General features: G+C 35.8%; 2 protein-coding genes across 2 annotated transcripts; both read left to right on the top strand.

Annotated features, from left to right (window-relative positions):
- Positions 1–3: 3 nt before the first annotated feature.
- Positions 4–939, top strand: LOC114034064 (olfactory receptor 480-like). Its single transcript, XM_027849680.1, has one exon. The coding sequence runs from the start codon at positions 4–6 to the stop codon at positions 937–939; it is 936 nt and encodes a 311-aa protein (XP_027705481.1).
- A 6,234-nt stretch (positions 940–7,173) lies between these two features.
- On the top strand, positions 7,174–8,112 carry LOC114034053 (olfactory receptor 480-like). The gene has a single exon (XM_027849668.1). The coding sequence runs from the start codon at positions 7,174–7,176 to the stop codon at positions 8,110–8,112; it is 939 nt and encodes a 312-aa protein (XP_027705469.1).
- Positions 8,113–14,984: the final 6,872 nt, after the last annotated feature.

Genomic DNA, 14,984 nt, shown 5'->3' on the forward strand with positions numbered 1-14,984 from the left:
CATATGTCTGACAACTGCACTGCTGTGACTGAATTCATTCTTTTGGGATTAACAGATGACCAAACCCTTTGTGTCATCCTCTTTGTGATATTTCTGGGCGTCTATGCTGTCACCTTAGTTGGTAACCTTAGTATAATCATATTGATCAGAAACAGCTCCCAGCTTCATACTCCAATGTACCTCTTTCTCAGTCACTTGGCTTTTGTGGATATTGGATTTTCCTCATCTGTCACACCTCTCATGCTCATCAACTTCCTTACAGGTGAGACCACAATCCCTCGAGGGGACTGTGTGGCCCAATTTTGTTTTGCAGCCATTTTTGGGGCCACTGAGTGTCTCCTGCTGGCTTTGATGGCCTATGATCGGTATATGGCCATCTGTAACCCCCTACTCTACTCCACCAACATGTCTCCTAGGCTCTGCACTCTGTTACTCATCACATCATACCTGGGTGGTTGTGTTAATTCTTGGATTTTCACTGGTCTCTTATTGAATTTGTCCTTCTGTGGACCCAACAAAATCAATCATTTTTTCTGTGATTATTCACCCCTTCTGAAACTTTCTTACTCCCAAAATGATCTTGCTAAAATTCTTCCTGCTGCCTCTGCTGGGTCAATCATTATGATCACAATGTTAATTGTCCTAATCTCTTATGTATACATTCTCTTCTCTGTCCTAAAAATAAGCTCCATAGATGGGAGATCCAAAGCTCTTTCAACTTGCACTTCCCACCTCACAGCAGTCACCCTGTTCTATGGGACCACTACATTCATTTATGTGATGCCTAAGTCCAGCTACTCAACAGATGAGAATAAAGTAGTGTCTGTTTTCTACACTACAATGATTCCCATGTTGAACCCCCTGATCTACAGTCTAAGGAACAATGAAGTAAAAGAGGCACTGAGGAAACTGATGAATAGGAAACATCCTTTTTCATGATTCAACTCCATAACACAAGTATTTAATAAGTATGTAGTATATTGTTTGGTTTTGGAGATGCAATTACAAAAATGAAATGCTCTCTTCCTTTAAGGATCCAATATGCCATTGCTATCATGGTTATGATTAAGTGATAAGAATAAATGAGTTTTGGAAAAGCAAGTCACTTAACACTGTTTGTCTCTGTTCTTCATCTGTAAAGTGAGATGGAGAAGAAAATGGAAAACTACTCCAGTATCTTTTCTAAGAAAACCCCAAATATGGTCATGAACAGTCAAACAACTGAAATGATTCCACAAGAAAAAAATTTCATTTTGATAAGTTAAATTTGGGGATTTAAATGTTGATTGCATAGATATGAAAATGAAGACAATGTTCCACAAACATGTTCCTCCCACCTCTGCAAAAAGTCAGAAGAGATGTCTTCTCATAACTCTTCTGTGGGTCTGTGATTGATTTTTTTGAACTCCTATAAGACTCATTTTCTATTTATGTGTTGTGGTTGTTCTTTTTTTTACATTGTTATATTTATTCATTGTGTGGGAAGCTTGTGGTACAATGGATAGAGTACTCAGCATGGAATAAAGAAGACTCATCTTCCTGAGTTCAAACTTGGCCTCAGACACTCATTAGCTGTGTGACCCTGGGCAAGTCACTTAACCCCATTTGCCTGATTTTGCTCACCTGTAAAATGAGCTGGAGAAGGTAATGGCAAATCACTTCAATATCTTTCCAAAGAAAACCCCAAATGGGCTGATGAAGAGTGAGACGTGAGTGGAATGAATGAACAATAACAAAATTCATTGTATGTGTGTTGTTTTCTTGGCTATGAGAATCATCACACTGTATCAGATCATGAAAATATTTTCTTTGTTTCTGTATTACATTTGTTTTTTTTAAAGCATGGCAATGTTCATTATGTTCCTATGACACAATTTATTTATCCTTTTCTCAGTCATGGGGTATCTGCTTTGTTTCCAGTTCTTTGTTACCCCTAAAGTGGTGTTATAAATATTTTGGTGAATATAAGGAATTTCCTTTTGTCAATGACCACCTTTGTGGCCCAATACACCTATAAAATGTATTCTTTTTCCTTTGAGACAGCTGTTTGTGAGGGGTGAGGAGGGAGAGATACTAGCAGAAATTTAGGTTATGTTCAAAGAAAAGATACCAATAAAGAATCATTAAAAAATAAAAATCTTGCTCCTTCCTACTTTTTCAGTCTTACACTTATTCCCATCCATGCAGTGTGAAGTCTAGCTGCACTGGACTGTTTGCCTTTTCCCATACATGTGTCTTTACACTGTGCCTTTACATTGACTGTCTCATGTGACTGAAATGTTTTGCTTGCCCACCTCTGCCACTTATTTTCCCTGGTTTTCCTGAAGACTCACATTTCACTTTCTTCAAGAAGTGTTTCCTCTCTAATTGATGGTAGCTTCCTCTTCAAGATTACCACTCATCTCTGTCCATAATTTTTATGGACCTGGTAATTTACATGGTGTCTCTCCCAAAACAATGTGACCTCTTAGAAGGCAGAGACTTTGCTTTTCATTGTATGCCAAGTTATAGCATACAGCCTATCTTATAGTAAGCCCTTACAATCCTTATTGACTGGTGATCAACTTGGTTATCCTCCTTTGGATATTCTCCAGATTTTCAGTATTTTCTTAAAATGAGGAGGTCAGGACTGAAAATAGTACTCCATATCTGGTATTATTAAGGCAAAATCCAATGGAATTATTAACTTCCTAATTTTTAAAAATAAACTTTTATTTTTTCCAATTGCAGCTAAAATTTTTTAAACTTTCCTTTTTTAAAATTTTGATTCCCAAATTCTCTCCCTCCCTTTTTGCCCTCATTGAGAATGCAAGCAATTTGATAAAGGTTATACATGTATAGTCATGCAAAACATTGCCATATGAGTCATACTGTAAAAGAAAATACAGACCCACTTACAAAAAAGCCTCCAAGAAAAATAAAGTCAAAAAAAGTATGTTTTGATCTGCACTCAGACTCTATAAGTTCTTTCTCAATAGGTGGATAGTTTTTTTTTTTCATCATAGGCCTTTCTGAATTGTCTTAGAATAGCTAAGTTATTCACAGTTCATCATCATACATTATTTTTCTTACTGTGTACAATGTTCTCCTGGTTCTGCTTACTTCACTCAGCATAAGTTCACGTATGTCTTTCCACATTTTTTGAGACCATTCTGCTCCTCATTTCTTAGAGTACAATAGCATTCCATAACATCATATACCGTAAGTTGTTCAGCCATTCCCTAACTGATGGGCTTCCCTTCAATTTCCCATTTTTTCCATCATAAAAAACTGTTGTAAATATTTTTGTACATATTTTGTAATTGTCCTTTTTCCTTGATCTCTTTGGGGTACAGACTTGGTAGTTGGGTATCTGGGTCATGCACAGTAAGAAAGCCTCTTGGCCATAGTGCCAAATTGCTATCTAGAGTGGTTGGATCAATTCACAGCTCCTCCAACAGTGCTTTATTGTCCAATTTTTCCACATACCCTCCAACATTTATCATTTTCCTTTTCTGCCATATGTGCCAATCTGATAGTTGTGAGGTTTTTATTCATCAGTGTTGTTTTTATTTGATTTTCTCTAATCAAGTGATTTTCATATGATGATAGATAGCTTTGATTTCTTCTTCTGAAAACTTCCTGCTCATATCCTTTGAAGATGCATCAATTGAGTAAGGAATTGCATTCTTATAAATTTGTCTCAGTTGTCTATATATTTGAGAAATGAGACCTTTATCAGAGATGCTAGCTGTAAAAATTCCTTCCCCCACCTTAGTTTTCTGCTGTCCTTCTAATCTTGGCTGCATTGGTTTTGTCTGCATAAAAATCTTTTAATTTAATGTAATCAGAACTATCCATTTTACATGCATTGTGCTCTCTCTTCCATTTTGTCATAAATCTTCCCTTACCCAGAGATTATACCAGTAAACCATTCCAAAAGTGAAAAGCAGTTTGGCAAAAAAAAAAGTGAAAAGTAGTTTGGAAAAGTAGTTGTTCAAAATGGGTATACGATTTAGACATAAATGGTGATATCATGAGCAAATGAAGTGATGCATTGAATAGATTTCTTTTCAGATATACGGATAAGGGAGGAATTTATAACCAAGCAAGATATATAGAGCATTATGGGACTTTCTGGCTCTCAGCTGACTCATAGCATATATCAACTGTCCTATGGAAGAATCTGTGTCATATAAATGCTCTTATATTGCAGCGAAATTTTATTAGGAACCTTGAAAAGCTTGTCAATATTGCCTTTACATATTGATAATTGTCCTCACCAAGAATACCACCTTTGTTCTAGGATCTGTGGTTTCTGCAAAACTGAGTTTAATAGTTGATTTTTCAACTTCAGTTTTGTATATGTGTAATCAGTATGTGTTATGGCCTCACCAAAATGAATTTGGTGACGTGATGAGGATGAAGTTTCATAGTTAGTGAGCATTGTCACAACCACAATCACCACATGTTGATCCCAGGACAATTTTTGAGAGCTTCCATGACAGATCATACTAGTTTGGCTATGGTGCTATTCAATCTTTTTTTTTTTTTTACTTTTTAAAAATCCTGGACAAACACAGATAAACAAAAATTAATGAAGCCTGCCGAGAATTTAGAGAACTTCTCGCATAACTCATTGATGTGTTTATAATTTTCTCTATCCCAATGGATTTCAAAAGGCATTTTAATGATGGTGGCTACATTTGGTGCTAAGGTACTCAAGGGATTATCTCGCAAATGTTATGAAACCCAACATAAATATGGTGCTGAAATGCATAGGTAATAACTGGAGCCTAACGCAATCATCCAGTTGCATTAATGGGTACCATTGCTGTTCTTGGTTTTAGTATAAAAATTCTTAGATCTGATTATTGATTTGTAGCTCCTTTCAGGGAAGCTTATCTATTCCTCTTGACATGCCAAACATTGTATCGATTTCAGTTTTATATAGGGCTTTAATGCATCTCTCTCTCTCTCTCTCTCTCTCTCTCTCTCTCTCTCTCTCTGTTTCTCCCATAATGAGCGAGATTCATTCCTGATTTTGTTCTTGTTGTTTATGGTCTCTTACAGGGCCATATGATGTTAAAGATTTAGAGGTGAGGTATATGTGTTGGTCATTATTACAGCATGTTAGCGAATAAAATTCTGATCTCTCATAGGTGATAGCATATACCCTGAAACATCACTATAATCAGTAAGTACATGAACAAACATGGTTAGGTAAGGAAAACTTAAGTAAAAATCTTTTTGTATAAATAAGTACATTTGTTTTATTTGTTACTTTTCCCTTACATCTCAAATTGCAACTTTGGGTGAGGAATTTCACCGATATATTTGTTGGTTGATGTAATGGAAAGAGAAATGGACTTGAAGTCAGGACAACTGGGTTTGAGTCCTGCAGTTGAGTCTTACTTGCTCTGACTGTGATTGTGACTACATTACTGCACCTCTGTGATCCTTAGTTACCTCATCTGTAAAATTAGCAGAACAATATATTCTAAAAATTGTGTGTGTGGAAACAATTTATGGAATTTAAATTGTCAAATTGAGTCATTAACATTCCTGTTATTTGATTATTTTGATTATGATGCCAGTATGAATGAGGCTTCAGGTTTTTAAAAGTTCATTGTTGCCTTCCATTCAACTAATATTTTGATGTGCACACTATGCCGTCCTTGCTTATATAACTATTGAGGATAAAAAGAGTAAAATGCAAAATAGACCTTAATGTCAGGGAGTTTACATTCTATGGGAGAGAAGGGATGAAATATTTACAGAGACAAGTAAATACAAGATAAATTATGGCAGGATTGAGTTTTAGAAGCTAGGCTTCCTGTAAGTGGAGACTCACTAGCTGAGACACAAAGGAAGCTTGAGATTCTAAGAAGCGGAGATGAGCTAGGGCATTTGGAGCATGGAGGATGACCTGAGCAGTGGGACAGAGATGCGGGGAGGATTTTGGGTCTGGGGTGCAGACAGTAGGTCAATTGGGCTGAAATACAGACATGTCTGAGAGTAAAGTGAAGTAAATCTGAAGAGCAAGACTGGATTAACATGGCAGAGGAGTATAAATATTAAGCTTAGGAATTATTATTTTGTCCTCAAGTCAGTAAGATATTTGTTTAAGGATTGAGTAAGCAAGTGATATGATCAGCCATGTGCCTTAGGGAGATCATTTTTGTAGGTTTTTAGAAAATAGTTTAGAGGGCATAGAAACTTAACTTTTAATTAAGAGTCTTTTGCAGTAGTTCAAGTGAGAGATGATGCAATCCTGAATTAGGGAGGTGGCTGTGTGAGTGGACATAAGAGTAGATGTGATATATGTTGTGAATGTAGAAGTGGAAAGATTTGGCAATTGACTGGTTGGGTAAGGGAAGATAGAAGAGTATAGATTAATTTCAGGATTACAAACCAGGGCACCTAAAAGACTGGTGAGGCCCTAAACAGAAATAAGAAATTATAGAGATATGTGATTTCAGGTTTGAGATTGGGGATAAAATGAGAAAGATCAGAGGTTCCCATGGTAAAATTTCCACATTTTTTCAGGCTCACAATATCTTACCTAATGATAGCCCTTTGTAGTAATACCAAGTTCTATGAGCAAAATAACAAAAGATGACTTAGATTACTCATTCCTTGTGATTTTATAGCACAAGAGTCATCGTGGAAACCAGGACTTTAACCATAGTCAACAAGCATGAAGTGAATAACATCTTCAGTTCTGCACAGTGGTCTTTTGAGAGGTTTGGAATCATAAAGCAGACTCTTTTTCTTTGGAAAAGATTAACAATTGTGGGTACTCAGCAAAAGAGTAATCATGTGTTTGGATGTAGTTTCTGCATATATTTAAGAAAGGATCCTATGGTGGGAATCAAATTATTCTTTTTACTTTTACAGGCTTTTTTATGCTTTCAAAATGTCAAATTGGTAAATCATAGAGTAATGTTGGTTATCAGGGAAAATTTTGGAGGAGACCAATTTATTCATCACTGCTTTGTTAATGGGCCCAATACCATGGTGTATAGCAGCAAAGTTTGGGAATAAGATAGTAGGGTGGATATGTAGGAGGCGGTCAATTAATGTTTCCTCAATACATCAATAGATATATCCAAATCTTAATCCTTATTCTAAATTTAATATTCTACTTTATTCTCCTTTTCTTCTGTCTAACAGGCACTCTTTCTAGGACAGATGTCTGGCAATAACTGTACTGCTGTGACTGAATTCATTATTTTGGGGTTAACAGATGATCCAACCCTTCGTGTCATCCTCTTTGTGATATTTCTGGGTGTCTATGCTGTCACCTTAATAGGTAACCTTAGCATAATAATATTGATTAGAAATAGCTCCCAGCTTCACACTCCAATGTACCTCTTCCTGAGCCACTTGGCTTTTGTGGATATTGGTTATTCCTCATCTGTCACACCTCTCATGCTCATTAACTTCCTTGTGGACAAGACCTCGATCCCTCTGGGTGGCTGTGTGGCCCAGTTTTGTTTTGTTGCCACCTTTGGGACAGCTGAGTGCTTCCTGCTGGCTGTGATGGCCTATGATCGGTATGTGGCCATCTGTAGCCCCTTACTCTACTCCACCCACATGTCTACCAGGGCCTGCACTATGTTACTCATCATATCCTATCTGGGTGGTTGTGTTAATTCTTGGATCTCTACTGGTTTCTTATTGATTCTGTCCTTCTGTGGATCCAATGAGATCAATCACTTTTTCTGTGATTATTCACCACTTCTGAAACTTTCTAACTACCAAGATGATCTTGCTGAAGTTCTTCCTGCTGCCTCTGCTGGGTCAGTACTTATGATCACAGTGCTAATTATCCTAATCTCTTATGTATACATCCTCTTTTCTGTCTTAAAAATAAGCTCCATTGAGGGAAGATCCAAAGCTTTCTCAACTTGCACCTCCCACCTCACAGCAGTCTCTCTGTTCTATGGGACCCTTACATTCATTTATATGATGCCTAAATCCAGCTACTCAACTGATGAGAATAAAGTGGTGTCTGTTTTCTACAGTGTAATGATCCCCATGTTGAACCCCCTGATCTACAGTCTAAGGAACAATGAAGTAAAAGGGGCACTGAGGAAACTGATGAATAGAGAACATCTTTTTCAATGAATTCAACTCACAACATGTACTTATCAAGTACATATTAAGTCTCTAGCATTACTTTCGGTTTCAAGGATGCAACTATACAAGTGAAACATTCCTTTCCTTCAAGGATCTAATAGTCTATTGATATAATGATTATGATGAAGTGATACCAATTAATGGGTTTTGGAAAGGCAAGTCACTTAACCCAGTTTGCCTCAGTTTCTCATGTGTAAAATGAGCTGGAGATGGGGACAACTAGGTGGTGCAGTGGATAGAGCACTGACCCTGAAGTCAGGAGTACCTCAGTTCAAATCTGGCCTCACACCACACACTTGACACTTACTTGCTGTGTGACCTGGCAAGTCACTTAACCCCAATTGCCTTAAAAAAACTCTTTGCAAATGGGGCAGCTAGGTGGCACAGCAGGTAGAGCACTGGCCCTGTAGTCAGAAAGACCTGAGTTCAAATTCGACCTCAGACACATAACATTTACTAGCTGTGTGACTCTGGGCAAGTCACTTAACCCCAATTTCATCCAAAAGAAATAAAATGAGCTGGAGAAAGAAATGATAAACCATTCTGGTATCTTTTCCAAGAAAAACCCAAGTGGGTTCATGAAGAATCAAACATGATTGAAATGACTGAACAGTAACAAAACTCATTGTGTGTGTTGTTTTCTTGGCTCTGCTATCATCCCTGTATCAGATCGTGTAAATAATGTCTATGTTTCTATCTTATTCACATTTTTTTAAATTTTTTACTGCACAGCAATATTTCATTATGTTCATATGAGAAAATTTGTTTAGCTTTTTCTCTTTGTTACCACAAAAGTGGTGCTGTAAATACTTTGGTCTATGAAGGGAATTTCTTTTTATCACTGACCACCTTTGTGGCATAATACACCCATAAAACATATTCTTTTTTCTTTGAAATACCTCTTGTGAGGGATGAGGAGGGAGAGATACTAGAAGAAGTTTAGGTTATATTTAAACAAAAGATACCAATAAAGAATCATTTAACAAAATCTCCACAGTCTTTCTCCTTCCTACATTTTCAGTCTTACACCTTACTCCCATCCATGCAGTGTAAAATCTAGCTGCACTGGATTGTTTGCTATTTCCCACATATGACACTCCATCTTCTATGTCTTTACACTGGCTGTCTCACATTCCTGAAATGTTTTTCTTGCCCACCCCTGCCTCTTAGATTCTCTGATTTTCCTAAAGATAGTTCACATTCCACTTTCTGCTGTAAGTGTTTCCTCTCTAGCTAATGGTAGCTTCCTCTCTAAGATTACATTCTTCTACTCTGTCCATAATTTGTATCCACTTAGTTATTTACATGGTGTCTCTCCCAATACAAAGTGACCTCTTAAAAGGCAGGGACTTTTTTCTTTTACTTTTCTTTGCTTTCCAAGTTATAGCATAGAGCTGGCATATAGTAAACTCTTAAAATCTTTGTTGACTGGTGACCAACCTGATTATCCTCCTTTGGATGATCTCCAGATTTTCTATATTTTCTTAAAATAAGGAGATCAAGAGTGAAGTTAATATTCCACATCTGGTCTTATTAAGCAGAATCCAGTGGAATTATCAACTTCCTAATTTTTTAATAATCTTTTATTTTTTAACAATTGCAGATAAAAATTTTTAACATTTTTATTAAATTTTTTGTTTCTAAATTTTCACTTCCCTTCCTTTTATTTGCCCTCATTGAGAATGCAAGCAATTTGATATAGGTTATACATATACAGTCTGGAAAACATATTACCTTATTAGTTACATTATGAAAAAAAACACAAACCTCCTCTTCTCCTCCCCCAAAAACCCAACAAGACAAATAAAGTTTTAAAACAAATATATTATATATGCACTCAGATTCAATCAGTTCTTTCTGTGGAGGTCGATAGCATTTTTCATTTTAAGTCTTCCTGAATTGTCTTAGATTGTTATATTGCTGAGAACAGCTAAGTCATTCATAATTAGTTACATACCCTATTGTTCTTACTGTGTACAATATTCTCCTGGTTCTGCTCACTTCACTTTGCATCAGTTCATGTGTCTCCTCATTTTTTGAGATCATCCTGCTCCCTATATGTTAGAGCACAGTATATGCCATCATGATCGTATACTGCAACTTGTTCAACCATTCCCCAATTGATGAGCTTCCTTTCAATTTCCAATTCTTTGCTACCATAAAAAGAGCTGTTGGAAATATTTTATACATATAGGTCCTTTTTCTTTGAACTCTTTGATGTACAGATTCAGTAGTGGTATTGCTGGATCAAAAAATATGCATAGTTTGAACGTCCCTTGGCCGTAGTTCCAAATTGCTCTCCAGAATGTTCAGACCAGTTCTCAATTCCATCAATAGTACATTAGTGTCCCAGTTTTCCCAGTCCTCTTCAACATTTGCCATTTTTCTTTTTTGTCATATTAGCCAATCTCATATATGTGAGGTAGTACCTCAGAGATGGCTTAATTTGCATTGCTCTAGTTGAGAGTGATTTTCATGTGACTATAAAGTACTTTGATTTCTTCCTCTGAAACCTGCCTGTTTATGTCATTGAACATTTATAAATTGGGGAATGACTTTTATTCTTTAAATTTGACTCACTTTTATATATATTTGAGAAATTAGGCCTTTAAATTTACCGCTAGTTTTCTGCTTTCCTTCTAGTCTTGGCTGCATTGATTTTGTTTGTGCAAAACTTTTAAAATTTAATATCAGAACAATCCATTTGACATCCCAAATTTCTCTCTTTCATGTTTGATCATAGATCCTCTCTTATCTCTTGATCTGACAGGTAAACTATGCTTATGATATCACTTTTTATGTCTAAATCATGTACCCATACCCAGAGACCTTGTCTCTGCATACAGTGTGAGATATTCATCTATACCCAATTTCTGCCAAACTTCTTTCTAGTTTTCTTTGTAGTTTTTTGTCAAATAGTGTTTTCTCATCTCAAAAGCTTGGATCTTTGGGTTTATGGTATACCAGATTACTATGGTGATGTGCTACTGTGTATTTTGTACCTAATCTACTCCACTGAAACACCATTCTTTTTGATGATTCCACTTTGTAATACAGTTTGAGATGTGGTATGGCTAGGCCATCTTCCTTCACATTTTTTTTCATCAATTCCCTTGGTATTCTTGAGCTTTTGTTCTTCCAGAGGAATTTTGGTATTATTTTTCTTATTATTTTTCTACCTATATAAAATAATTTTTGATTCCTTGATTGGTATGACTCTGAATAAGTAAATTAATTTAGATAGAATTGTAATTTTTATTTTATTGCCTCTGCCTCCCCACGAACAAATAATATTTCCCCTATTCTTTTAAATCTTACTTTATTTGTGTGAAAGTGTTTTGTAATTGTGTTCATGTCATTTCAGGATCTGTTTTGGCAGGTAGACTCCCAAAGATTTTATACTGTCTACAATTATTTTCAATGGAATTTCACTTTCTATCTCTTGCTGTTTAACTTTATTGGTAATATATAGAAATGCTGATGATTTATGTAGATTTATTTTATATCCTGCAACTTTACTTGAGTTGTTGATTATTTTAACTAGTTGTTTAGTTGATTCTGTAGGATTCTCAAGTATACCAATGTATTATCTGCCAAGAGAGATAATAATTTCCTTGCCTCATTTTTTATTCCAATTTGAATTTTCTTCTAATTTTTTTCTTCTTTTGATTTGATTTGATTTTTTTCCTGATCTCTCATTGAATCATTAGCTTCTACTTGCTCAATTCTAATTTTTAAGGAATTATTTTCTTCAGTAAATTTTTGTACGTCCTTTTTCCTTTGGCCAATTCTACTTGTTAAGGAGTTCTTCTTTTCAGGGAATTTTTATTCATCATTTTCCATTTGGTCAATTGTGCATTTTAAGGATTCTTCTCTTCAATAGATTTTTTGTGCCTCTTTTACCATTTGGCTTAATCTGTTTTTTAAAGTGCTATTTCCTTCTTCTTGTTGTTCTTCTTGTTCTTCTTTTTCTTCTTGTTCTTCTTCTTCTTCCTTTTTGGTGAGGCAATTGGGGTTAAGTAACTTTCCCAGCGTCGCACAGCTAGTAAGTGTCAAGTATTTGACCTGAAGCCAGATTTGAACTTAGATCCTCCTGACTCCAAGGCTCGAGCTCTATCCACTGTGTCACCTAGCTGCTTTTTAAAGTGTTATTTTCTTTAGTAAATTTTTTTGCATCCTTTGCAAAGCTATTTACTCCCCCCTCCAATTTTCTTGTGTCACTCACATTTCTATTCCCAATTTTCCCTCTACCTCTCTTATTTGATTTTTAAAATCCTTTTAAAGCTCTTTCAGAAATTGTTTTTGGTCTTGAAACTTATTCGTATTTTTTCTTTGAGGTTTAGCATGCAGTTGCTTTGATTTCCTTGTGTTCTTCTGAGTTTGTGTTTCAATCTTCCCTGTCACCATAGTAACTTTTTATGGTCAGGTGTGTCTTTTTTTGGTTGTTGTTGTTTCCTCATTTTCCTAGCCCTAAATTGGCTTGGGCTGGGAAATTGTCTCACCTTGAACTTTTGTTGGTTCAGCTGCTCCAGAATTCATTTTGAAGAGTTGTTTTAAAGTTGTTTGGAGGATAATTTAAGAGAGTTCAGGCAAGTCCCTGCCTTTTCCCTGCCATCTTGGATCTACCCCATCACCTTCACAATTTTTGATCTTGTGCTTCTCTTAATTCAGCCTAAATTTGTATTATTCCTTCTTTTTGACATAATGCATTATTCAAAAATGAGTACCTTTTCCATTGCACTGGAATTTTCATGTTTTCAATGACTAATTTACCATTTAACTTTGATTGTAATTCTGCACTGTCTATTCTGTTCTGTTCTATCTTTTCTACCTTTTACCCAACATGACATAATTTGTGAAATAATCATTTTATAATATTATTTAATCATAATCACTCCATAGAATGATTTGAAATCTGACCTCTTTCTCTTTTTCTTCATAATTTCCCTTTATATTATTGTGCAGTTCACATAGGCTTGTGGGATACTTATCCCAACTCACACTGACACTGATGAGTCAAGGTCCACAGAGCAAGGCTGGCTACATCTGCCCTCAAGTTAGTAGGGGTAACCACAAGGTGTTATGCAATTTTATAAAATACTATTAGCTTGAATCCCTGTCCCTATCCTGGTGTATTATCCATAACATCAATCTCCAGTGCCAATTGATATCTCACTAATATGATCATTTGATGCAGTGTTTAGTTCTTTAATGTCATTTCACCAATTGCCATCAATTAGCTTTACAAAGGGATATTTACTGAGAAGATATAGCACAACCAGGAGTTAGAAACATATGTCTGTGGACCATTAGCATACTTTCCCATACTACTTCAGTCCCTGGGAGAGCTGGCTTAAACTGAAATCAATGCCTGCAAAGCATTGACTCTATCAAGTTCATTTCCAAATGTGGGATAGCCAATGAATGGTCTCTCTCTTGCTTGGAAGAGCTGGGATCTTGACTCTGAAATCAGTACCTTACTGGGATAGGTTCAGATTTCTTTTTAGTGCTCTGCTAGCAATCTAGAATTGGTTACCTACAGAATCTAGTATATAGTCCAGTATCCAAACCTCTGACACCTTGATATTCCAACCTTTTGAAACACATATTCTCAGCCTTCTTAGCCTTCATCTAATAAAAAGTCAGACTAGACACAACAAAGGCAGAAGCAGACAGAGGGCCATGTATACATGGATTCATGCCACTTGGGTGGAGATATGAGGCCACTGAAACTGGTTTGGAATGTTAGGAATTTTCCTAACTGGACGCTTGAAGCATTGTGATTAAATTTATAATTTTTTCATCTAAATATTCTCTAAAGCTGTAAAGGAAACCACATAGACCACTTGGGACAAGAAATCATACCATACCCTTAAAATGAGCTAAACTTTACTACAGAAGTTACATAGGGGTGGTGCATGGAGCTTTAGGAGAGTAAATTGACACATTGTTTTGGAGAAAGAGAAGTATTGTTCTGATTATATTTCCAGAGCAGGCTAGTCGGGAAATGGAGTGGGATATGGTGGAAGTATCTATTGTGACATGGTGGCTCTTGAGTATATGGCCAGGCAGCAACCTGAGGCATTGTTGGAGCTGTCTTGGCCTGTTACAGTTGAACAAGTGAAGTACTTATTTTTGTGTACTGAAATGGAAATTTCCTAAGGAGAAGAATCATTGTGTTGGGTAGGGTTAATTGTAGTTACTTTTACCTGAACACTGAGTTCAGTGTTTTCTTTGAAACTTTCTATAACCACATAAATTACATGCTAGATGTTCAACAGTATCTTCTCTTTATACTTTTTAAAATTTCTATTTTCATTTTCAGTTCCAAATTATCTCTCTTCCTTCACCCCTCCCTTACTCACTGAAAAATCAAGAAGCAATATATGTTATACATATGATGTCATGCAAACTGTTACCACATCAGCCATGTTGTTAAAAAAAAAGCAAGAAAAATGAAAAAAGAAAGAAAACATGCTTCAATCTGCACTCTGATTTCATCAATTCTCTCTCTAGTGATGGATATAATTTTTTATCATGACTCTTCTGGAATTGTTATGGATCACTGTATTAATCAATGTAGTTAAGTCTTTGACAGTTGATTAATATTACATTATTGCTGTTATTGTATACAGTTTTCTCTTAGTTCTACTCACTTCATTTTGCATGATCAGTTCATGTAAGTCTTCTTGGATTTTTCTGAGACATTCCCTTCATATTTTTTGTGGTACAATTGTATTCCATCACAATCATATAACACAACTTATTCATACATTTCCTAATTGATGGGAATCAACTGAGTTTTTAATTCTTTGCAACTATAAAAGAAGTTGTAATAAATATTTTTGTACATATAGGTA

The sequence above is a fragment of the Vombatus ursinus genome, unplaced genomic scaffold (assembly GCF_900497805.2).
Source record: "Vombatus ursinus unplaced genomic scaffold, bare-nosed wombat genome assembly UNPS02007855.1, whole genome shotgun sequence".
Taxonomy (NCBI): domain Eukaryota; kingdom Metazoa; phylum Chordata; class Mammalia; order Diprotodontia; family Vombatidae; genus Vombatus; species Vombatus ursinus.

Bases quoted from the DNA above. Each gene is read 5' to 3' on its own strand.
- LOC114034053 (XM_027849668.1), top strand. From the start codon at position 7,174: ATGTCTGGCAATAACTGTACTGCTGTGACTGAATTCATTATTTTGGGG.
- LOC114034064 (XM_027849680.1), top strand. From the start codon at position 4: ATGTCTGACAACTGCACTGCTGTGACTGAATTCATTCTTTTGGGATTA.